General features: G+C 43.3%; 1 protein-coding gene across 1 annotated transcript in view; it reads right to left on the reverse strand.

Moving 5' to 3' along the window:
• Positions 1–1506: 1506 nt before the first annotated feature.
• LOC132404491 (kallikrein-11-like) overlaps positions 1507–26546 on the reverse strand; it is a 32849-nt gene continuing 7809 nt past the window's right edge. The window contains exons 3-9 of the mRNA XM_059988647.1: positions 21747–21897; positions 18205–18477; positions 15304–15448; positions 9434–9578; positions 6304–6454; positions 2362–2634; positions 1507–1877 (exon numbers count right to left, since the gene is read on the reverse strand). Of these exons, the coding sequence (XP_059844630.1) occupies positions 1725–1877; positions 2362–2634; positions 6304–6454; positions 9434–9578; positions 15304–15448; positions 18205–18477; positions 21747–21897 (1291 nt within the window). The 3' untranslated portion in view covers positions 1507–1724. The remainder of the gene's footprint in view (positions 1878–2361; positions 2635–6303; positions 6455–9433; positions 9579–15303; positions 15449–18204; positions 18478–21746; positions 21898–26546) is intronic.

The following is a 26546-nucleotide window of genomic DNA, read 5'->3' on the forward strand; positions in this document are numbered from 1 at the left end:
CCATGAACCCATCCACAAGACCTCGTCATTTTATTTTTACACACTCTATATTTATTTTGTAATTAATTGTAATGTTATGTTTTTACAGTGCAGTGTTGATGCAAAACAACGTATTTCATGTCACAAAAGATAGTGATAATAAACCTGATTCTCATTTGTTTTGAATGTACTGAACCTTTGGGCGCCATCATTCCTCTTGGCCAGAGAATTCCAGAAACGTGCTATTCTCTGGTGAAGAAATTTCTCACTGTCACTGTCTTGAATAATATGACACTAATTTTGAGACTGAGGACTTGTTTTGCAATTCTCAGCCAAGGGAAGCATAAGTCCTTATGTATATCCTCTCAAGCCTGGTAAAAGTTTTGCATATTTCAATGTTTTATAATTTAATTTTCAAGAGAGTGAAAGTCCAATATGCTTAACCTCTCCATGTTTAACAAACTCACCATTTCAGAATCAATCCAGCGAATCTTTGCTTTATCTGCTGTTCTTTCCTTCCACCTCAGTGATGTCCTTTTATCTTCCACATTGTATTCCATCTGCCATGTCATTCTACATTCAATTAGCCTGAAGCTCCCTGGTCTCCTCTGCACAGCCCATAGTGCTACCTAAGCCTTTATTATAATCAAATTTGGATATGTTGTTCCTGCTCCCCTCATCCAAATCACTGATATATTTTATTGAAAGATACAAAGACTCACTAAGATACTAATGATGATTTACAATGACTAACTAAGCTACTAACTGGTACATCTTTGGACTGTGGGAGGAAACTGGAGCAAGTGATGAAAACCCATGAGTACTCAGGAAGGAAAGTACAAACTTGCTTACAGAGGATGTGGGAATTGAAATATGAACACCAATGACCCAAGATGCAATGACAAGATGCAATTTCTATCTGTTAATCAATTCATCTCAAGATCCAACAACATAAGGAAATAGGAAGAGGGGTATGCCACAATCTTACCTTGGCTGAGAATTGCAGAACAAGTACTCAGTCTCAAAATTAATGTCATATATGATTCAATATAATCATAGCAGGCCTGTCACTGTCCTCATTCCCCTTCTGCAGCAATTCTCCAGTTGACCCTCTGTTCCCTGATGATTCAAATAATAATGCACACTGCCTCTTTAAATACTCCCAATGATCCTGGCTCTACAACTCATCAGAATATCAGTGTTACACACACAAAGTACTGGAGGAGCTCAGAAGGCCAGGCAGTAACTATGGAAAAGGGTATTGTCAACCCTAATGTGTGTCCTGCCGAAGGGGCTCAGCCTGAAATGCCAACAAACTCTTCCATAGATGCTGCCTGGCCTGCTGAGTTCCTCCATCACTGTGATATGGTGTTCTTTTTGGGTTTATTTTGAGTATGCTCTCTTGTGATCTATTTTCCCTATCAGTGTAAACCTCACACTGATAACAGTTTCAAACATTGAAGTGTGATTCCACAAAATTCACATTCAGAGATATGTAGGTGAATCAGCCAACTTGATGCCTTCATCTAATAAAGCACATAAGGTTTATTTGTTATTTGCAAAATTATTACAGCAAAAAAAAATCATTTTCCTGCTTGAAAATATGCACAATTTTTCCATAGAGACAAGGGCTTTGAACCACAATGTCTGTAAAATTGAAACGTAAAGATTATTTTTAATTCCAGAATAGCAGTGAGCTACAGAAGACATAATCATGAAGAAAACACAAGTATTTTTTGTAAGATTTAATCTGTTAGTTTCTGAATCCACTGAATATATTCTTCTGTGATCCTTGTATAGACACCAGGCTTTTTGGGAAGTCCACAAGTTTTTTTATATCCAAAGGATACAATTCCTCTGAGTTGCTTGTTACAAACCAGTGGTCCACCTGAATCTCCCTAAAATAACAAGAAAGATAGATTACTGGAAGATTGTTGGAATCTCTTATCCTCTTAGCTCCACTCTGCCATCTTCTCCCCATAACCCCTGACGCCCACACTGATCAAGAATCTATGAACCTCCTCCATAAATATACTCGATGACATAGCTTCCACATCTGTCTGAGACAGTCAATTCCACAGACTAACCATCCACTGGCTAAAGAAAATTCCTCAACATCTGTGTTTGAAAGGGACTTCCTTGTATTCTGAGGCTGCACCCAGACTCCCCCACTATAGGAAACATCCTCTACAAGTCCAAACTATCTAAGCTGTTCAGTATTCAATAGGTTTCAATGAGATCCTCATTCTTCTGATAGATTCAGTTTGATAAAATCTATTAAGCAGCCTCATAGTGCCAGAACAGATTGAATCTGAGCTTGCATAGAAGACAATTCTAATTATGTTCAGTTATTGCTACCATACTTTTTTCAATCCAACTTACAAAGCATGCATCTCTCCCTTCCTTTTTGTCGCCAGCACAAAGCATATTCTCAGTTATTAAGGGCTGGTGGTCGTAATACTTCCGACTGTTGCACTTTTTTCTGTCTATGATGGTTACGTTTGCTTCTCTGAGGCAATCAGATGCTTTGTCTGAGTTTGATTTTGTTGCTCCCCATCCCGCAACCGTGCAGACCGTTTGGTCTTTCAAATCCGAAGCCTCTCGTGGCAGTGGTAGAAGGCCCACATACTCATTAAGTTTTGCCTCAGACTCCAGCTGTAGTAAACAAAAGCATTGGTTTTCTCTTATTTCTGCACATAAAATCTCTAGCATGTTAATTTATTTATTTTAATTTAACGACACAATGTGGAGTAGGCCCTTTTGACCCTTTGAACCATGACAACCCACCAAACCCTAAAACGTATTCTTAAATATTCTGCGAAGAATATGTTGGTGCATGCAACAGGACAGTTATTTGCTCTGGGGAGATCACACAGTATTAAGTATGCCTCCTTCTAATGATCAAGAAACCAGTTGAAAATGGTCAGAAATCCAAGCAAACATTAAAATAAATGTAGAACATGTGTATTTTTCGTTCTGTCCACTTTCACAGCTCATCTGTAATATCCACCTGTCCTTCCCAGAGGTGCCCTCAGGCCTAGTAAGTGCCTGCAGCATTCTCCTACTTTTCTTTCAGAAAAATGAGAAAGTCTGCAGATACTGGAAATACAAAGCAACACACACAAAATGCTGGAGGAACTCCAGAGGTCAGGCAGCATGCATGGCAATGAATAAACAGTTGATGTTTCATGCTGAGACCCTTCATCAGGGCTGAAAAGGAAGGGGGAAGATGCCAGAATAAAAAGGCGGGGGGAGGGGAGGAAAGCTAGCTGGCAGGTGATAGATGAAGCCATGTGGGGGGGGACGGGCTGGCCCAGGAATCTGATAGAAGAGGAGAGTAGACCACAGGAGAAAGGGAAGGAGGAGGGGACCCAGGGGGAAGTAATGGGCAAGTGTGAAGAAGTGGGATAGAAAAAGACGGGAGTGGGAAGGGAATGGCTTACTTGAAGGAGAAATGGAAAAGGAGTGGGTATCAGAATTAAGATGTTTGGCTGCTGGGAAGTATTGCTTTTGGTGGATGGAGCAGAGATGCTCGACAAAGCAGGTCTCCAATTTATGATGGGTCTCACCAATGTAGAGAAGGCCGCATTGAGAGCAATTGAGAGCACCAGGTACAATAGGCAGCCCCAGCAGATTCACTGGTGAAGTGTTGCCTCACCTGGAAGGACTGTTTGGCACCGAATGGAGGTGAGGAAGGAGATGAATGGCGGATGTAGCACTTAGGTCACTTGCAGGGATAAGTGCCGGGAGGGACAGATGGACAAGGGAATTGTGGAGGGAGCAATCCCTAAAGAAAGTGGACGGGGGAGAGGGATCTCTTTGGGAAGGCAGAAGCTGAGGAGGATTCCATGTTGGATGTACAAGCTGATGGGTTGGTAAGCAAGGACAAGGGGAATTCTACTACTGTTAATGTGGCAGGAAGATGGGATGAGTGCTAATGTTCAGGAAATGGAGATGCATGTGACGGCAGCATCATAGTGGAGAGAGTGAAACACCACTCTTTGAAGAAGGAGGACGTGAAAGCGAAGCCATATCCTGGATACAGATGCAGCAGAGGTGGAGGAACTGAGAAAATGTTTTTACAAGAGACTGGGTTGGAAGAGGTATAGTCAAGTTAACCATGGGACTTGGTAGGTTTATAAAAGATGTCAGTTGACAGTTTGTCTCCAGAGATGGAGACAGAGAGATTGAGAAAGAGGAGGGAGGTGTCAGAAATGGACCAAGTGAATTTAAAGACACGGTGGAAGCTAGCAGCAAAGTTGATGAAATTGACAAGCTCATCATGGGTGCAAGAATCAGCAACATCACAGTCGTAAATGTAGCAGAGGAAGAGTTGGGGAGAATTGCTAGGGAATGCTTTGGAATATGAACTGTTCTATTAACCAATGAGGAGGCAAACATAGCTGCGGATTCATGCGGGTGCCCATGGCTACCCCTGAGTCTGGAGAAAGTGGGAGGAGCTGAAGAAAAAAAATCTGAGGGTGTGGACCAGTTCTGTCAAACGGGGAACTTTGAATTTTGTTTAGCTTCTTGAATAATTTTATTTCTTCATGAATTGAATAATCTGCAGAGCATAATTTTCTGCTTCCAATTCAGACTTTGCATCTTATGAATATTAAAATGACTTATTGATTTGTTACTTTACCCTCAGAGTAACATCTTTTTCCCTTTAAGTGAAAACCCTTTCTTTTCCTGTGATGCGACAGCTTTGTGTGATCAGTTCGTAGGTTAGTACATCAGCTCTTACTCGTAGAAGGGATTTAAGTCATCGGTGAAAGGCTCGTGGGGGATGGGGGTGTGGCACACAGAAAACTGAATGTGTGGAGTCTGCACCCAGTTTACAACGTCAGATTTTAGTGATCGTCTTGGAGGCAGAAATGTACAAAGGACACAAGCGGGTGGGTCAAAGCTGATCAGATGGCGGCAGCTACATCACACCCACTGCTGATGAGAACATGCGCCTTGAACAGCAATGGCATCCACTTGGGACTGAGAACACCAGGAGCAAGCGTGCCTCCCACACAGAATTACTGGGGGCGCTCTGCTGAACATTTGCCTCTCGCAGCTGTAGCATTAAAGTGTGCAAACAAAGGAGCATGAAGTGGTGATTACACAGTTTTAAGTTAACCACTATTAATCTCGGGAGGTTAAAAGATTTTGATTGGGTAAATCAAAATAACATGGCGAAGGAATGAATGAAACAGGACTTGTGGATTGATTTGAAAATTTCAATAAATAACGGGATTTTACTGGGTTGGGAGCTCCTTATACAACTGGCCAGTGTCTGGAAAATAAATAAACTTCAGCCTCTTAAGTAAACAGGAACAGTAAAAAATAAAATAATTCATTTTTTTGATAGAGAGCAAATACAGAGGTAATGAAAATTACTCCTGAACACTTGGGACTTCAGCATTGCCAGATTAACAGACATTGACAAGTTGTTTTTGTTATTCCCTCGCTGCCCCCCCAACACACATTTTAATTTCTTTGCTTTAGTAGTTACATAGAATCATAACACATTTTCCAGTGAACCAGGTAACGAAGAGAACATGTGGACTGGGACCCAGGTAAGTAGGAAGTGTGGATACCTTTAAACTTTTAGGAATTTGTTTTAATAACAGACTCACATGGTCAACACATATTAAGGAAATAATAACCAAAAGTAAGAAAGTTCTAAATGTTATGAGTTGTTTAATAGGAAAGGAATGGGATTCTGATTGGAAATCCTTGTAAGCAATATATATAGGATTAATAAGATCAGTACTGGACTATGAAAGTATGGTGTATCATCAGCTCAAGAAAGTTCAAGGTCAAACACTAAGGTTAATCAGTGGGGCAGTAACCACACCAATGGTGGCAATGCAGTTGAAGTGGGGAGACACACCTCTGGAACTGAGGAGAACGCAGCTTGCATTAACCTATCGGACAAACCTACAAGGGCACAGAGAAACTCATCCAACTAAACAGTTTTTACATCCATGCTGGAGAAAGGAATGAAAGAAAATCAGGAGCTTTGCATGGACTATTGCAGAAAAAGCAGAAAGAGCAAGAATAAGGCTGTGAGTGCTACGCTGCCTTTCCCTGGGGTGCCTCCACGGCTGTGTGAAGCACTGGGGTGGACTTCCACAAGGAGACAGAAAAATAGAGAAGTGGTTTTAAATGAAGAGAGGTTGAATTTGGTGAGCCAGTTCTTGAAGCATGGGGATATCTGAATGGTCAGAAAGCAGTTTATTATGGTCTAACATTTCGGGACCTGAACTTAGATAGATTGCTCCCTTTGTGTTATAATACAACATGGATTACTATAAATAATCAGTCACTTACTTGGAGTAGCATGATGTCATTTTCTTTGCTTTTAATGTCAAAACACTCATGTGGAATTTTATACTTCACATTCAATACTTGCTTCGAGGTTTCATTACTTCCCAATGAATCAATTCCAAGAACCACACGGACTTGATTTCGTTTAAAGCCACTAAATAAAACATTTTTAAAATGTGGAGAGGATGGATTATGTTGCAAGCAGTTTATTATATCATCTGCTTTAAAATGTGTGAGAATTTGGAGACTTTTGAGAGAATTCGAAGTGATTATAGTTATAAACACATAATGCTTGTTAAAGCTCAATTGACCCTTGTTTGTGATTGAGGAATGCAATGCTAAAGTTTACGTGACTAGGAATTCGAGTCTACTGTAAGGTGGCCACAGGAATGCTGAAAGTGTGTTGGGGCAGCACGCACTTTGCGTGCAGTTCCAGTGTGAAAAGGTTAAAAAGTGACGGAGTTTGGAGACCTTGGCCTCACATTATGAGCAGTTGTAAATTCATGCACGTTACAGTGTGACCCTTAGATTCCCCCTGCTATATTCTTTCCCAACCACTTGAGTAATTTATTGCAGAAAAGGAAAACACAAATATTGCATAGTGTGTCTAATGGAGCCTTCTGTTTGAGCCTGTTAAGTTCATTTTGATAGGGTCAGGGATTCTATTTCTTGTATTATTTAAGCGGATGCCTGATTAGTGCTAATAGCAGGGTCCTAGTTTAGAGAATGTAACTTCTTGAGACGTCACTCGGCCAGGCCACTGATGATCTTTGGGAATTGTTATGAATAAAACTCTCATCGCCATTTCTACATCAGAGTACTGTCTTCCCACTGCATTTGGGTTCCAATATTGCCAGCACACATCATGATGGAAGGATCCTGCCAAATACTAGACCCAGCGAAGATTGAACAGCGACTTTTTGATATCGGTGGCTGGAGATGGAGGGTGCCTTCTATTCCCAGGACGTATCCTGAGTTTATATTCCGAGTGTCCCATGTCTACGTACGAAGCTTCTCTAGTCTATATTTCTGACTTTCTCCAGTCTCCGTTCTGAGCTTCTCAAGTCGTGAGTGTCCAGTTTCCCAACTTCGGGGACCCTTGACTCCCGTAGGCATTGCAGTTGAGCACTTTAAGCAGGCTTTGCAATAAAATTTGTTTGATTCAACAAACCAACATTCAATTTAACAGTATAAATTTTGGAAATGTAAAACATTATGATCAACCTCCTTCCAAGATCCTTCCCTAGGTTTTGATTTCACGTTTCCTGGGTCCTGACAGTTCTTTCTGGGTCTAAGTATCTCAGCCAAAGTGTTCAAGGTTCTCAAGGACTTTTCAAGGTCGTCAAGGATCTCAAGGTTGTAAGTGCTCCCCGAAGACTTCTAAGATTTTCCAGTGTTTTTCAGTGTTTTTAAGGTTTTTTCACATCCAGAAGTACTGGAGGAACTCCACAGGTCAGTCCGCATCTGTGGCAGGAAATGGTCAGTTGATGGCTAGGGTCGAGACCCCTCATCTGGACTCACTCTAGTCTAGTCCAGATGAAGGGATTTGACCAGAAATGTTGACTGTCAATTTCCCTCAGCTGCAGATGCTCCCTGACCTGTAAGGTTCCTCCAGCATTTTGTGTGTCGCTCCATTTTCCAGCTTCTGCAACCTCTTGTGTTGTGATTGCTTGTGATGAAGTAAGACAGATTTTCAAAGGAACTGACCACAATGTTCCAGGGAAAGACAGCCCCTGCCCAATGGTCAGTGAGTGTGGTTTTGGTTTGCATGAAGTCTAAGATACTAACAATAATTTTCTGGAAGAGGCAAGAAGACTGTAGAAAAATGAAATATAGGTGTCGGTGATCCAAAGGTGTGATAGAAGAATTAAGAATAAATTCCTCACTACTTGGATTCAGAAACCAGTTAGTGAAATTGGTACAACACACACAAAATGCTGGTGGAACGTAACAGGCCAGGCAGGATCTATAAGGAGAAGCACTGTCGGCGTTTCAGGCCGAGACCCTTCATCAGGACTAACTGAAAGGAAAGATAATACGAGATCTGAAATTAGTGGGGGGAGGGGGAAATGCAAAATGATAGGAGAAGACTGGCGGGGATGGGATGAAGCCGAGAGCTGGAAAGGTGATTGGCGAAAGTGATACAGAGCTGGAGAAGGGAAAGGATCATGGGACGCGAGGCCTCGGGAGAAAGAAAGGGGAGTGGGGGGCACCAGAGGGAGATGGAGAACAGGCAGAGTGATGGGCAGAGAGAGAGAGAGAGAAAAAACAAATAACTAAATATGTCAGGGATGGGGTAAGAAGGGGAGGAGGGGCAATAACGGAAGTTAGAGATGTCAATGTTCATGCCATCAGGTTGGAGGCTACCTAGCCGGTATATAAGGTGTTGTTCCTCCAACCTGAGTGTGGCTTCATCTTGATAGTAGAGGAAGCAATGGATAGACATATCAGAATGGGAATGGGACGTGGAATTAAAATGTGTGGCCACTGGGAGATCCTGCTTTCTCTGGCGGACTGAGCGTAGGTGTTCAGTGAAACGGCCTCTCAGTCTGCGTCGGATCTCACCAATATATAAAAGGCCACACCGGGAGCACCGGACACAGTATACCACACCAGCCAACTCACAGGTGAAGTGTCGCCTCACCTGGAAGGACTGTCTGGGGCCCTGAATGGTGGTGAGGGAGGAAGTGTAAGGGCAGGTGTAGCACTTGTTCCGTTTACAAGGATAAGTGCCAGGAGGGAGATCGGTGGGAAGGGATGGGGGGGACGAGTGGACAAGGGAGTCGCGTAGGGAGCGATCCCTGCGGAAAGCAGAAGGGGGGTGAGGGAGGGAAAAATGTACTTGGTAGTGGGATCCCGTTGGAAATTGGTGTTTCCTCAGCATGCTAGCTCCTCTTATTGTAGTGTGTCAGAAGAGATGTTAGCTGCTCTAATTATATAAGAGATGTAGATTAACTATGTAAATGCTGGAGCCGATTAGAAAACTGAGAAATGCCAAGAAAGGATGGTCTGATAGAAGATGGTACACACCCACACATCATCAAAGACCGTGGGAAACTAACAAATTACATTGAGTGAAAAAGGAAATGTAAATTATTAAGATATATTGTCGTATACTATAATTATAACTTACAGATTGCAGTGTGCTGCAGTCAGAATCCAAGATGGCTTTATTAACACTCCTCCACACATATGCTGTCCTTTCATCTGGATTGATGCCATGTATGGTTTGGAATGATTTCTCACTTTTTTGCCCCCAATGATTTCTGAGCAATCACCTTTTAAAGCAAACAGAGGTTAATGCCTGTGAGGAAAGGCTCAAAGACAGAGAGGATAGTAACAGAGACGACATGCTTGATGCTGAGTCTAACAGCTCCCTACAGTTGCTATCAGAACATGTTGCTATTACCTGCACCTCCCTCTAGCCTCAATGTCGGCTGTGAGAGGGTGTAAAGGAGCAGTTAATTAATCACTGACATGGCCCCCAGGGAGGGAGAAATATGATAGTGGTGAAGGTTAATGACTTGAGGAAAATTATTTTGAGGTTAGTAGTTCCCCCTCCTCTTGGCACCAATGGGAGACAGATACCAGCATTTCCCAGCCTGAGCCTTTCCTGTCCTGAAGTCACTTTCCACAGATAGTCTCATGGAGAACTTGTCTGTTCCCAGGCTTCAGTCCAATGTTCCAGGTAGACACTGATGACAATCAGTGAAAATGTGGAATCAGAGAAATTATATAATGGGTAGCAAATTCAATATTGCTTGTTTAATACCTTCTCCAAATTTCAAATTATACCCAAGAGAATTACATCTGTCTGTCAGTTGTTCATTACTCCTCAAGGAAATAAAACTCTCTTGTTGCATCTTAGCAAGTAGATTTACAGGAACTTTAACACTGAGTCACATTTACCTCATAAATTCCATTAAGTTTGTTATTTGTGCTAAAACATGTGTTTAAACGAGAAACAAAACTGCAAGGAAATAAATATTGGCATAAATATGACTGAAAAATATGTATCAGACATTGAAAATATGAGGCTAATTATTGTAAACAATATTCAATATATACATCAGCAACTAAACATCAATAACATAAATCCTAATATAAAGTTTAATTATTCCTTAATTTACTTACTGGCTGGGCTGAAGGAGACGGCAATCAAAACAAACAGACTGAGCTGCAAAAAGTTCATTATGGCTGTTCTCGAGCTCATTGTCAAATTTTCAGGTAATTTATATTAAACTCAAAGGGATGTGGTTTCTTCACTTTGATGTCATTGTTACAAAGATCAAAACATGTTAACACCTATAATGTGACACTAAAAACCAGAACAAACAGACTGAGGAACCCAGAGCTGTGGCCTCCATCACACCACTCCCACAGAACAATGACAAACTGTGAGCACACACAGGGACTCAAATACTTGCACTAACGGCACTTTGTGCATTACTGTGATATTCTGGTGCTGCTGCAACTTATTTTTTGCTACTTATCTATTTAATACTTTTTTTTTATTACTGTCTTGTTTTTATCTACTGCTTTATTTAATTGCCTGAGAGGAAGCTAAACAGAGTTTCATTGTACCTATGTATAATGACAATAAAGATCATTCAAGATGCTGCCTGGCCTGCTGAGGTCCTCCAGCATTTTGTGGGTGTGGGGATACCTATTCCGTTATGAAAAGCCACACAACAGGGTCAATACTAACCAGAAAACTATAACTATTAGCTTGAGACTTGTTTAAAACTTTGAACTCTATCACTTAATATGTTGTTTGAAGTGGCATAGTTATATTTCTCACATTGCATCAGTTATTCCACATTGAGTATTGGTGGCAAATAAATAGTGTGTAGGTCATCAGGTATTCCGACATACAGGATCTGCTCCAAATCACACAACATCTTGATTTGGAAATACGAGGAAATCTGCAGATGCTGGAAATTCAAACACACACAAAATGCTGGTGGAACACAGCAGGCCAGGCAGCATCTATAAGGAGAAGCACTGTCGATGTTTTGGGTCTCGGCCCGAAACGCCGACAGTGCTTCTCCTTATAGATGCTGCCTGGCCTGCTGTGTTCCACCAGCATTTTGTGTGTGTTGTTTGATTTGGAAGTATATCACTTCTACTTTTTCTTTCCTTGATCTGAATCCTAGAAATTACTCCTGCTTGAAATGCAGACTGCAGGATGCACAAAACCAAATCTTCAGTGTTCCTCCCTGTGTTTGCTAAGCCTGCAGCCAAGGAAAGACGGATTGAATGATAATGTCCTGCTAAAACATCATCAGCTGCAATTTAGTGAAAAACCTGCAGCGCAACATAGAAGTGAAACTGTCTTAAGTTTCTTAACTGTCTTAAGTTGACGATGTGAGAATTCCTCCACATCTTCAACAAGCTGCAACTTCGGACTTCGGGTGACTGGACCCCCGAGTAGGAACTAGACAATGAGAAAAAATGGCCTGATCACACTTGGGTATCACGGTAGCTATTTCAGCTTGGGGCATTGGATTTCAGTTCAGGTGTCCTCTGTAAGGCGTCTCTGTATGTGCTCCCTGTGGAACGCACTGGTTTTCCAGGGGTGCTCCAGTTTCTTTCCATAGTTTACAGTTCTGGTCACCGAATTATAGGAAAGATATCAGCAAAATAGAGAGAGTACAGAGAAGATTTACTCGAATGTTAACTCGGTTTCAGCACCTAAGTTACAGGGAAAGGTTGAACAAGTTAGGTCATTATTCTTTGGAGCGTAGAAGGTTGAGGGGGGACTTGATAGAGGTATTTAAAATTATGAAGGGGATAGATAGAGTTGATGCGGATAGGCTTTTTCCATTGAGAGTAGGGGAGATTCGAACAAGAGGACATGATTTGAAAGTTAGGGGGCAAAAGTTTAAGGGTAACACGAGGGGGAATTTCTTTACTTAGAGAGTGATAGCTGTGTGGAATTAGCTTCCAGTAGAAGGGGTAGAGGCAGGTTTGGTTTTGTCATTTAAAGTAAAATTGGATAGGTATATGGACAGGAAAGGAATGGAGGGTTATGGGCTGAGTGCGGGCCAGAGGGACTAGGTGAGAGTAAGCATTCGGCATAGACTAGAAGGGCCGAGATGGCCTGTTTCCGTGCTGTAATTGTTATATGGCTATACATGGTTCAAAGATGTATTGAGTAGGTTAGTAGCTCGGTGATTAGGTTAGGGTTAAATCGGGGTTGTCGGGACCTGCTGGATAGGTATGGTTTGAAGTGCCAGATGGGCCTTCTCCATGCTGTATCTCTAAATAAATAAATACATTTAAAAAATGGAGTTTATTCTCATTCTCATTTATTTCCATTCTGTGCGGGGCCAAGAATTTAATGACTTTGTTAATGAGTCAGTTGCCCATTCAGTTCTACCCACCTCAGCTGAGATTGTATAGAATATATTCAGAGTGACCTGCAACCGTCAGACCATAAATCAAAAACAACCCACAATTATATCTGATATAGAAATGTTAAGCCAAAGTATGCACAAAATGCATTTGAGGCTAGAGACGTAAAGCCAGTAAAAGACAAAAAGAGAAATAACGAAAATGCAAAAGAAGACAAACTGTGAAAATCCAAGAAAAACTAATAATAATAAAAAAATAAGCAAATAAATAATACGGAGAACATGGTTATAGAGTACTTAAAAGTGAGACTAGTGGTTGTAGTTCAGTATTGAAGTGAGTGAAGTTTTGAGCTTCATTGGTCCAGGCAATGATGCAACCAGTCGGGATACTCTCCATTGCGCATCTATTGAAGTTCGTCAAAGTTTTAGACGACATGCGGAATCTGCACAAACTTCTGAGAAAGTAGAGGCACGGCCATGTTTTCTTCGTAATGGCATGTATGTGCTGGTCCCTGAACAGATCCTTTAACATCACATACCTGCTGGTCCTGGGATAGGGATAAACGTATGATGATCCTTTGCCACTGTCATGAACCATGCAGCTCACACGAGAAACGGAAACTCAACACCCAACAGATCAACTGGCAATGTGTACCTGAGGCCAGTGCTCAATGTGACAGATTTAATTGGCCAATGGGGCCTTTCAGGGCATAGAAAATGTGGATGTTTGGATTACATAATTTTGAAGGAGTAGGCCATTCAGTCATTAATAAGGTCACAGCTGAATGTTTAGAGGGCTGACACTTCCTTACACAATCCCCATATTTTTCAACTCCCTAATATCCAAAAGCCTAGTACCTTACTGCATCAGAGCCTGGTGTGGAGGCACAGCCCTCCACACCATCTAGGAGATCTTCAAAAGGCAGTTCCTCAAAAAGGCAGCATCTGCTACGAAGCACTCTGATCATCCAGGACATGCCCTCTTCTCGTTACTGCAATCATCAAGGAGGTACAAGAGCCCGTAGACCCACTCCCAACAATTTAGTAACAGATTCTTCCCCTCTGCTATCAGATTTCTGAACATTCCATGAACCCATCAACAATGCCTTGTCATTTTTTATGCACTCTATATTTATATTATAATTCATTGTAATGTTATGTCTTTGCTGTGCAGTGTTAATGCAAAACAACGTATTTCATGTCACACAAGATAGTGATAATAAACCTGATACTCATTTGTTTTGAATGTACTGAACCTTTGGGCGCCAACATTCCCCTTGGGTGGAAAATTCTAGAAAGTTGCAGTTCTCTGGTGAAAAACTTTCTCCTTGCAACTCTGTTGAGTAACATGATATTCACAGAACTAAACCAGTGATTCTTTCCTGTATTCTTTTTACTTCAAGGATAACCTTGGTAGAGAGAACAGACCTACACACAATATTCCCAAAGCTGTTTCTTGCACTCAATCCTTTTGCAATAAAGACCAATTGCTAACTTTGTCAGTGATCTTTTTAAACACCTTCTTTCAATTGAAAATTATCTGCTGTTCTTTCCTTCTAAGCCATGTCCTTTCATCTTCCATATTATATTCCATCTGCCATATCCTTCTACATTCAATTAGCCTGAAGCGCACCAGCAACGCACAGATTTAACCCTATCTTAATCACGGGACAATTTACAATGACCAATTCAACTACTAACTGGTACATCTTTGGACTGTGGGAGGAAACCCACGTGCACACAGAAAGAACATATAAACTTTTGTACGGAAGGATGCTGGAATTGAACTCTGAACTACAATCATATTGTCCTAACCACCATTCTGCAGTGACACCCCACTAATATACAGCATCACACACAAAATGCTGGAGGAACTCAGCAGGCCAGGCAGCATCTATGGAAAAGAGTACAGTTGACGTTTTGAGCCTCCAGCATTGTGTGTGTGTTGCTTGCGTCAGCAGTTTTTCTCCTGTTTGTGATTGCATGCAGCGTCAATTCATGAGACACCCCACTAGTTATGATCTGTATCAGAAAAGGACCCCTTTATTCTCACTCTTATATTTTTATCTGTTAATTAATTCATCTCAATATATAAGAACATAAGAAAATAGGAACAGGGGAATGCCACAAGCCTACAATCAATATAATCATAATGGACGTGTCACAGGCCTCATTCACCTTCTGCATCAACTCTCCAGTTGACCCTCTATCCCCTGATGATTCAAATAATAGTGCACACTGCCTCCTTAAATACTCCCAGTGATCCTGGCTCTACAACTCATCAGGATATCAGTGTTTTTTTTTGCTTTATTGTGCTCGCCAGCTCTTGTGATCTATCAATGTAAATCTCACACAGGTAACACTTACAAATCCCACAGAATTCTGATTCAGAGACATGCAAGTAAGTCAGCCAGTTTGATACGTTCATCCAATAGAGCACATAAGGTTTATTCATTTATTGTAAGATTAATATAGCAAAAACATCATTTTCTGTCTTAAAAGTATGCACAATTTTTCCACATAGAGTAAAGTTATAGACTACGATGTCTATAAACTTAAAATGTAAAGACTATTTCTAATTGGCAGAATAGCAGTGATCCACAAAAGACATCATCATGATTAAAGTTCAAGTTTTTTTGTAAGAATTAGTCTATTAATCGCCGAATCCACTGAATATATTTATTTGTGATCCTTGTATAGACACCAGGCTTTTTGGGAAGTCCACAACCTTTTCCATACGATACAATTCCTCTGAGTTGCTTCTTACAAACCAGTGGTCCACCTGAATCTCCCTAAAATACAAAGGAAGATAGGTTAATGAAAGGTTTCTGGAATGGTATGAGTGATGGTGCTTTGATCATCTTGAGATGTTTTAAATTAAGCTACTATGGTCTGAGTTTTCCTTGGAAAGTCTTTAAACACTAGAAGAGTGACTTTGAAACATCTAATGTGTTGTGCCAGAAATACGTTATGACGTTACTTCCAGAAGCTGGAAATAGATAACTACATAATCTACAAGCCAAAGCATGACCAATGGTTATAGCCACTAGATCCTGGCATTGGAGTCACTTACAAAGACGTGTCAGAAATGCTTCAGTCTGTACAAAATGCAGAGACCTATTCAGCTCTTGTCAGTTTGGTATCAAATGTCAAGGCCTTGACAAGATGTAGTAGGAGAGCCCTTCATAAGCAAACTTCTGCAAAGAATCTTTTCCCTGATAACTCCTTGGCATTGTGGTGACAAAAGATAAAGATGGCGGGGAAAAAAATGGAGTGTCAGTGAGCATCTTGTAAATGGTCAGTGCAGCCGTATTTTATATTCACAGTGAACAGCACTTTAATGCTGGTTAATCATTTAAGGGGACTTCTGAAGAGTACGTGGTTTCATGAAAAGTGAAACAGGCTTGACAAACTTGCTTAAGTTCTCTCAGCTAACAGGCAGAGTAGTAAAGAGGAACCTGCGGATGTGGTATATTTGGATTTCCCAAAGGCACTTAATCAGATGTTCCATAAGCCGCTGGTGCATAAATTAATAGCATTGAAGATAGAGTGCTATCATGGATTCAAAACTGGCTGTCATGTGAGAAAACAAAGAGTTGGAACAAATGAGACTTTTTCATGCTGGAAAGCTATAACTAGCAGAATAGCTGAGGGATCAATGATTACCTCCATTATTTACCATTTATGTTAATGACTTGGAGAAGGAGAAAGAACTTAGAGTATCCAATTTAAAAAAAAAATTTGTCTAAGTGAATTTACTGAGGATATTAGGCCTTCAAACTGGGATGCGGATTGAGTGAGTGACTTGGCGAATGGAGTTTAATATACTAGTTTAGTAAATGAGGGGTGGTCTTATTGAAAGATACAAGATCATTAGGAGTGTAACAGGGTATATATTGACATTTTTCATTACTGGGAGAGTCTGAAATTGGGTAGAAATGGAAGTATAGTTTCAAGATAAGGACCTGGTCAATTAAAGCTGAGTGTGTAGAAAATTTTTCTTGAGGATAATGGATCTCTGGAACTCTCTAACACAAATGAGCAGGCGGACCAGGTCTTTAGAAGTATTTGAAATAGAGGTAAATGAATTTTTGAGAGAGTGTGGAATTGAAGGCTAGGGCATTTGGCAGAAGAGTCTGGACCAGATCAGTCATCATCATGTTGAATGGAGGAATGAGCTGGAGGGGCCTTGTGACCTGCTTCTATTTCTTGTATTCTCTGACCTTCCTGACCTCCTGGTTCACCTCACTAGAATAGATCCTAAATATTCCTAGGCACCCATTTCAAAGGAAAACGAGCTACCGTAATGCCCATAATTTTCAATGGCTCCTGCTTGTTGTCAAAAAACGATACAAAGATGCATGTATATTGAGTCCCTACAAGGTTAAAGAGCAACACCATGCAATTTTCTGACATGCAATTATCTGAGGGGCCCTGTAGAGTGCAGACTGCTGATAATCTCCTCAATTGCCCTACAAAATAGAAATGTAACTCAGATTAACCATAGGAATTTAAGGTCTGATCAATTAAAGATGTGAAGTTGGTACAGATCCTGGTTCTGCAGCCCATGAATATTCCAGTTTACAAATGAGCATAAAACCTGGGGTCAACGATTTTGCAGGACTGGGCTTCTATGCATGGCTATGACGTTCCTCTAGATTCCTCAGCCGGACCATCACCCATCCCTGCTAAGCTTCCCATTCACACAGAAGCTAATGTTCACAGTGGCCAGCGCCAAATTCCTGGGAGCAGTGTGGATTGACCAATGATATCACACCAAGAGAAATAATTGGGAATTAAAAGGACAGAAGATCTGTAATTTGTACTTTTGATTTCTTCAGTGCTTCGTTCCCCAAATCCCCATAAATATTTTTGCCCCAACCGTGCCTCTTTCCATGGCCCAAGTATCCCCCTCAAACATTCCCCAGTTCCCATGCCTAACCAGCGATGCCCATACCTCGACCAAATAGAGTGCATTGAAATGTTTAAATTCTACTTATTTATGATGCACTGAGAATTTCAGTAATGAAAGGATGTACTTAGATGATAGGACATAGGAGCAGAATTAGACTGGCCCATCAAGTCTGCTCTGCCAATCCGTTATGGCTGATCTCATCCTTTCAGCTCCACTCTCCTGCCTTCTCCCCATAAACTCTGCCGCCCGCACTATTCAAGAACCTATCAACCTCTACCTTAAATATACCCAATGACTTGGCCTCCACAGCAACCCATGGCAACAAATTCCACAGATTCACCACCTTCCGGTTAAAGACATCCCTTCTAATCTCTGTTGGAAAGGGACGTCCTTGTATTCTGAGGCTGTGCCTGGACTCCCACACTATAGGAAACATCCCCTACACCCCCAATCTATCTAAGCTGTTCAATATTCGATAGGTTTCAGTGAGATCCTCATTCTTCTGATAGATTATGATAAAATCTATTAAACTGCCTCATAGCTTAGAGTACCAGAAGAGACTGAATCTAAATAGAAGACAATTCTAATTATGTTCAGTTATTGCTACCGTATTTTTGTTTCAATCCAACTTACGCTGCATGCATCTCTCTTTCCCTTTTTGTCGCCAGCACAAAGCATATTCTCAGTTATTAAGGGCTGGCGGTTGTAATACTTCCGACTGTTGCACGTTTTCCTGTCTATGATGGTTACGTCTGCTTCTCTGAGCCAATCAGATGCTTTCTTTGAGTTTGCCTTTGTTGTTCCCCATCCCGCAACCGTGCAGACCGTTCCCTCTTTCAAATCCGAAACCTCTTGTGGCAGTGGTAGAAGGCCCACAAACTTGTTAAGTTTTGCCTCAGTCTCCAGCTGTAGCAAATAAAAACAATGGTTTTGTCTTATTCCTGCACATCAAATCTCTAGCATGTTTATTTATATTTTATTTATTTGAATTTAGCGATACGGAGTAGGTCCTTCCGGCACTTCGAGCCATGCCACCCCAGCAACTCCAAGCAGATATCCTTAAACCTTCCGTGATAAACATTGCGGCACGCAGCAATTGGTGCACAGCTCCAGAGAGATCAAAGACCAGAAAGTCAGCAGATGTGGGAAAACCAAGCTAGAGGAGCTCAGCAGGCCAGGCAGCATCTGTGGAAGAGTACAGTCGACATTCTGGGCCAAGAACTCGGCCAAAAACGTCGACTGTTGACTCTTTTCCATAGATGGCGTCTGACCTGCTGAGTTCCTCTAGCACTTTGTGTCTGGAGAGATTGCACCGTCTTTAAATGTGCCTCCTTCTGAAGATCAGGAAACTGCCCAAATAGTTTAAAATGATCAGAAATCCGATCACAGGTTAACAAAATATAGAAATACAGAACGTGTCCAATTTTAGTATGTTTGTTGATACTGTAATATTCATCTGTCTTCTGAGGTCCGCCAACAGACATGGTGAGCACTTCCAGCATCCTCCCACTTTAGATTCAGATTTCTGTTTTCTTTTGGGCTTTAATTTTTGTTTACCTTCTTGAATAATTCGATCTTTGTCATGAATTGAATAATATGTAGAGCATAGTTTTCCGCTTCCGATTCAGACATTAAAATGACTTTCTGATTTGTTACTTTACCTTAAAGGCTGATTTGTACTTGTGTGTATGGGCTATGCCGCAGCCTATGCCGTAACCCTGATTTTCACTTCTGCTTTGCTCTACGCCGTACTGAGCATGCGTTGGTGTGAGCCAAAATGCTCGTTGGCGGTGGGGTTTCTATGCCACTGTGTTGAGTTTCTTTGTGAGAGACATGGACGAGGAAATGCATTTCAAACACTTTCGCATGTCGGCAGGTAGAGTTGACAATTTGGTTCATCTATTTTGCATCAGTGTACGCACAGCCTACAGACATGGTGGAGAAGAAGCAACCGGAAATGTGATGCTACCAAGCTGACCAATCTCAGTTGTCACGTTCTGCATCACTGCGACGTGTGAGTAACTTTTCTGGAGAGGTGCATGACACCCTACGGCGTAGGGTATGGTGTAGGTATGGCGTAGGGAACATGTTACCTACGGCGTTGATGCGACGCACAAGTATAAATCAGCCTTTAGTGTAGGAATCATTTACCTCTTGAGTGTTAACCCTTTCTTTCCCTGTGATGAGACAGCTTTGTGTGATCGATTCATAGGTTAGTACATCAGTATAATTTACAGTGGATCATCTTCTCTCTAGGCTGAGAAGGGATTTAAGTCGTCGGTGAAAGGCTCGTGGGGGATGGGGGTGTGGCGCACAGAAAACTGAATGTGTGGAGTCTGCACCCAGTTTACAACGTCAGATTTTAGTGATCGTCTTGGAGGCAGAAAAGTAGAAAGGGCACGAGCGGGTGGGTCAAAGCTGATCAGATGGCGGTAGCTACATCACACCCACTGCTGATGAGAACGCCACTTTAAACAGCAATGGCATCCACTTGGGACTGAGAGCTTTTAGATCCATGCTGGGGAAAGGAAAGAAAGAAAATCAAAAGTTTTGTATGGATTATTGAAGAAAAAGCAGAAAGGGCAGGAATTAGTAAGGCAGTGAGCGCTACAGTGCCTTTTCCTGGGGTGCCTGCATGGCTGTGTGAAGCCCTGGGGTGGATTTTGAAAGGAGACAGAAAAATAGAAGTGATTTTAAATCAAGATAGAGTTGAATCTTATGTACATAATAATTATTTTGGATATTTACAAATATAAACACAGATGCTTCACAACTGTAATAGGAGATTAGGGGTAGGATTTGTCATGACTGATCTTAACATTTAAAAAGAAGAGTGAGGAAACATGGCGATTTCTCAATGCATACAGGTGAAATGACAGCCGGACTATTCACTGTGCACTGGGTGGAGGAAGGGAGATCGAAGACATTTGTAATATTGTCTGATTCAAGCACAACACTCAGGAGCTGAAAAATTTTACATTCAGAGGCAAGACCAGAGATAATATCAACCTTACTTAGAGTTAAAATGGCGGGACCCTGTATACGCTTGATGTGGATTCCAGCACACATTGGTATTAAAAGGAACAAGCAATCGGATAAATTAACAAAGTAGGCAACTAGATGAACAGGTGCACATTCAAATAAATTACAATAAAGGAGAACTGAAAAACATTATTAAAATTAAATCTAATATATGCAGAAAACAATAGGATGAAGAGAGAACTGGAAGACATAATTGTAATATCATGAAAGAAGTGGAAAGATAATAATGAGAGATGTGAATTTTGTAATCTACAAGAAATGGTTGAGCATGTACCGGTGAAGTGTCCAAGATATAATCAAGAGATGGAATCGTTGATTTTAAAGTTATTACAGAATAAAATACAATTTAACATTAACAATAGTTTGCCAAAAGGATCACATGATTTTTTGTTTTAAATATATAGTGCAGTTCCTTAAGAATACAGGTCTTTTTCATATAAATATATATAAATAACAGAAAATCTACAGATGCTGGAAATCCAGAGCAACGCACAAAATGCTGGAGGAACTCAGCAGGCCAGGCAACATCTATGGAACAGAGTAAACAGTCAACGTTACAGGCCGAGACCCTTAATATTTAGGATTGAGATATCCTGAGTCACACTCCTGTTCAGAAGGTGTCATTTATGCGCCTTAAAGCTGTTTGCCTCTGAAGGAGAAGGAAAAGAAAAAGAAGCAGAGGAAAGAAAGCAGAAAAATAAGAAGAAGAGGAAGATGAAAGAAAAGGAGAAGAAAAAGATAAAGAAGAAAAGAAGAGGAAGGGGAAGAGGAAGAAAAAGAAGAAAAGAAGAAAAGCAGAAGAAAAGGTAGAAGAAGAAGAAAAAAGAACAAAACCCAGGGTCATGGTGAGTTGGGGGAGATCATGGGACAAGGCCTTAGTTAGATGGTAGGATGTGTAGGAACTGGAGCTCCAAGGAGTCAGTCAGAAGAGAGTGCAGCAAACCAGGGCTCATCTGAATGGATATGGGGAAACAGCAAACATTATCTGGTGAGCCAGTTCTTCAACCATGGGGATTTCTCTGTGGTCGGACAGCAGATTATTAGGGTTTAACATTTTGGCACCTGAGTTTAGATAGTTTGCTCCCTTTGATGTGTAGTGCAACGTGCATTACTATAAATAATCAATCACTTACTTGGAGTAGCATGATGTCATTTTCTTTGCTTTCAACTTCAAAACACTCATGTGGAATTTTACGCTTCACATTCAATACTTGCTGCGAGATTTCATTACTACTCAGTGAATCAATTCCAAGAACCACATGGACTTGCCTCTGTTTAAAAAAACTAAATAAAACACTTTTTAAAATGTGGAGAGTATGAATTAACATGCAAGCAGTTTATTATACCATCCACTTTAAAATGTGTGAACATCTGGAGGCATTCAAGAGAATTCCAAGTGATTAAAATTATAAATGCATAAAGCTTGTTTCCAAAGTAAAACACAATTGATTTTTGTTTATGACCATGGATTGCGATACTAAACTTCATGTGACTCGGAATTCCAGTCTTCTGTAAAATGGACACAGGAATAGTGAGGGTGTACTGGGACAGTGTGCATTTTGATTGCCCTTCCAGCATGAACAACTTAACGAGTGACTGAGGTTGGAAACCTTGGCTTCATGTTGTGAGCAGTTGTAAATTCATTCACATGACAGCATGACCCCTAGATTCTCTCTGCTATATTCATTCCCAACCATTTGAGTAATTTACTGAAGAAAAGAATGAACAGATATTGCATAGGGTGTCTAGTTCTTTCCTAATTTTCTTCCTTTTCCTTCATTTACCGGAAGTGTTAAGAGCGTGGGAGAAATTACCTATTTTATAGACATTTAATTGAGTTTATTGCCATGCAGACAAGTGCAATGAGGTACAGGTACAATGAAAAAGCTTGCTTGTGACAATGTCATAGGCAAGTAAAAGAGCCCCATAACTACATTAATATATTTGAACACAGCTACGTTATGGGCTCAGCAGAAGTTAAACAGTGGTATTTTGACATTTTGGCTGGAGACGAAGCTGCCTTCCATTCTCAGGGCATATTGCAAGTCTGTGTTCTGACTGAACCGCTTCTACCTTCCGAGCATACACACTGACCCTCTCCGATTTACCTTCCCAGCGTACACACTGACCCTCTCCGATTTACCTTCCCAGTGTACGCTCTGACCCTCTCCGATCTACCTTCTGAGCATACGCCCCGACCCTCTCCGATCTACCTTCCCAGCGTACGCCCTGACCCTCTCCGATCTACCTTCCAAGCGTACACTCTGACCCTCTCCGATCTACCTTCCGAGCGTACGCCCCGACCCTCTCCGATCTACCTTCCCAGCGTACGCCCTGACCCTCTCCGATCTACCTTCCGAGCATATGCCCCGACCCTCTCCGATCTACATTCGCAGCGTACGCCCCGACCCTCTCCGATCTACATTCCCAGCGTACGCCCTGACCCTCTCCGATCTACCTTCCGAGCATACGCTCTGATACTCTCTGATCTACCTTCCCAGTGTACGCCCCGACCCTCTCCGATCTACCTTCCCAGCATACGCCCCGACCCTCTCCGATCTACCTTCCCAGCGTACGCCCTGACCCTCTCCGATCTACCTTCCGAGCATACGCTCTGATACTCTCTGATCTACCTTCCCAGTGTACGCCCCGACCCTCTCCGATCTACCTTCCCAGCGTACGCCCCGACCCTCTCCAATCTACCTTCCCAGCGTATGCCCCGACCCTCTCCGATCTACCTTCCCAGCGTACGCCCTGACCCTCTCCAATCTACCTTCCGAGCATACGCCCCGACCCTCTCCGATCTACCTTCCGAGCATACGCCCCGACCCTCTCCGATCTACCTTCCGAGCATACGCCCCGACCCTCTCCAATCTACCTTCCCAGCGTACGCCCTGACCCTCTCCGATCTACCTTCCCAGCGTACTCCCTGACCCTCTCCGATCTACCTTCCAAGCGTACACTCTGACCCTCTCCGATCTACCTTCCGAGCGTACGCCCCGACCCTCTCCGATCTACCTTCCCAGCGTACGCCCCGACCCTCTCCGATCTACCTTCCCAGCGTACGCCCTGACCCTCTCCGATCTACCTTCCGAGCATACGCCCCGACCCTCTCTGATCTACCTTCCCAGCGTACGCCCTGACCCTCTCCGATCTACCTTCCTAGCGTACACTCTGACCCTCTCCGATCTACCTTCCGAGCGTACGCCCCGACCCTCTCCGATCTACCTTCCCAGCGTACGCCCTGACCCTCTCCGATCTACCTTCCGAGCGTACGCCCCGACCCTCTCCGATCTACCTTCCCAGTGTACGCCCTGACCCTCTCCGATCTACCTTCCCAGTGTACACCCTAACCCTCTCCGATCTACCTTCCCAGTGTACGCCCTGACCCTCTCCGATCTACCTTCCCAGCGTACGCTCTGACCCTCTCCGATCTACCTTCCCAGTGTGCGCCCCGACCCTCTCTGATCTACCTTCCCAGTGTACGCCCCGACCCTCTCCGATCTACCTTCCCAGCATACGCCCCGACCCTCTCCGATCTACCTTCCCAGCGTACGCCCCGACCCTCTCCGATCTACCTTCCGAGCATACGCCCCGACCCTCTCCGATCTACCTTCCCAGCGTACGCCCTGACCCTCTCCGATCTACCTTCCAAGCGTACACTCTGACCCTCTCCGATCTACCTTCCGAGCGTACGCCCCGACCCTCTCCGATCTACCTTCCCAGCGTACGCCCCGACCCTCTCCGATCTACCTTCCCAGCGTACGCCCTGACCCTCTCCGATCTACCTTCCGAGCATACGCCCCGACCCTCTCCGATCTACCTTCCCAGCGTACGCCCTGACCCTCTCCGATCTACCTTCCAAGCGTACACTCTGACCCTCTCCGATCTACCTTCCGAGCGTACGCCCCGACCCTCTCCGATCTACCTTCCCAGCGTACGCCCTGACCCTCTCCGATCTACCTTCCGAGCATATGCCCCGACCCTCTCCGATCTACATTCGCAGCGTACGCCCCGACCCTCTCCGATCTACATTCCCAGCGTACGCCCTGACCCTCTCCGATCTACCTTCCGAGCATACGCTCTGATACTCTCTGATCTACCTTCCCAGTGTACGCCCCGACCCTCTCCGATCTACCTTCCCAGCATACGCCCCGACCCTCTCCGATCTACCTTCCCAGCGTACGCCCTGACCCTCTCCGATCTACCTTCCGAGCATACGCTCTGATACTCTCTGATCTACCTTCCCAGTGTACGCCCCGACCCTCTCCGATCTACCTTCCCAGCGTACGCCCCGACCCTCTCCAATCTACCTTCCCAGCGTATGCCCCGACCCTCTCCGATCTACCTTCCCAGCGTACGCCCTGACCCTCTCCAATCTACCTTCCGAGCATACGCCCCGACCCTCTCCGATCTACCTTCCGAGCATACGCCCCGACCCTCTCCGATCTACCTTCCGAGCATACGCCCCGACCCTCTCCAATCTACCTTCCCAGCGTACGCCCTGACCCTCTCCGATCTACCTTCCCAGCGTACGCCCTGACCCTCTCCGATCTACCTTCCAAGCGTACACTCTGACCCTCTCCGATCTACCTTCCGAGCGTACGCCCCGACCCTCTCCGATCTACCTTCCCAGCGTACGCCCCGACCCTCTCCGATCTACCTTCCCAGCGTACGCCCTGACCCTCTCCGATCTACCTTCCGAGCATACGCCCCGACCCTCTCTGATCTACCTTCCCAGCGTACGCCCTGACCCTCTCCGATCTACCTTCCAAGCGTACACTCTGACCCTCTCCGATCTACCTTCCGAGCGTACGCCCCGACCCTCTCCGATCTACCTTCCCAGCGTACGCCCTGACCCTCTCCGATCTACCTTCCGAGCGTACGCCCCGACCCTCTCCGATCTACCTTCCCAGTGTACGCCCTGACCCTCTCCGATCTACCTTCCCAGTGTACACCCTAACCCTCTCCGATCTACCTTCCCAGTGTACGCCCTGACCCTCTCCGATCTACCTTCCCAGCGTACGCTCTGACCCTCTCCGATCTACCTTCCCAGTGTGCGCCCCGACCCTCTCTGATCTACCTTCCCAGTGTACGCCCCGACCCTCTCCGATCTACCTTCCCAGCGTACGCCCTGACCCTCTCCGATCTACCTTCCCAGCGTACGCCCCGACCCTCTCTGATCTACCTTCCGAGTGTTCTGAGACTACGCTCTGAGCTTCTCTACGCTATGTTTCTTAGTTTCTTCATGCTGAGCTTTTCAAATCATAAATACCAACTTTGTGATCCCATGACTCAGGTCTGCATTGCAATTCAAGCAAGCTTTTCAATAAAAATTGTTTGATTCAACAAATCAGCATTCAATTTAATAGTGTAAATTTTGGAAAAATAAAAAGAACTGTAGTCAACCTCCTTCCAAGATCCTTCCCTAGGTTTCGAGTTTCATGTTTTCTAGGTCTCAACTTTTCCGGTTCTCAAGTTTTTGAGTCTAAGCGTCCTGGCCCAAGCATTCAAGGTTCTCAAGCTTGTAAAGGTTCCCTAAGGACTTTTTAAGGTTTACCAAGGACATTTCAATGTTTCCCAAGGTGTTTTCAATATTTCCAAGGTTTTCTCAATGTTCTCCCCAATCTCGAGGACTCCTCAGTCTCTCTCTCAGGGATCCACTTGAGAGTTCCTTGTCTCTTAGTCTTTCAGAGTTCCTAGATCTCTCTGTCTCTCTAGCTTCCCAAGGGTGAGTGAGTGTGGTTTTGGTTTGCATGAAGTCTACGATACTAACAATAATTTTCTGGAAGAGGGGAGAACACTGTAGTAAAATGAAATATAGGCATCAGTGATTCAAAGGTGTGATGGAAGAATTAAGAATAAATTCCTCACTACTTGGATTCAGAAACCAGTTGGTGAAATTGGTGTTTCCTCAGCATGCTAGCTCCTCT

The sequence above is a fragment of the Hypanus sabinus genome, chromosome 14 (genome assembly GCF_030144855.1).
Source record: "Hypanus sabinus isolate sHypSab1 chromosome 14, sHypSab1.hap1, whole genome shotgun sequence".
NCBI lineage: Eukaryota > Metazoa > Chordata > Chondrichthyes > Myliobatiformes > Dasyatidae > Hypanus > Hypanus sabinus.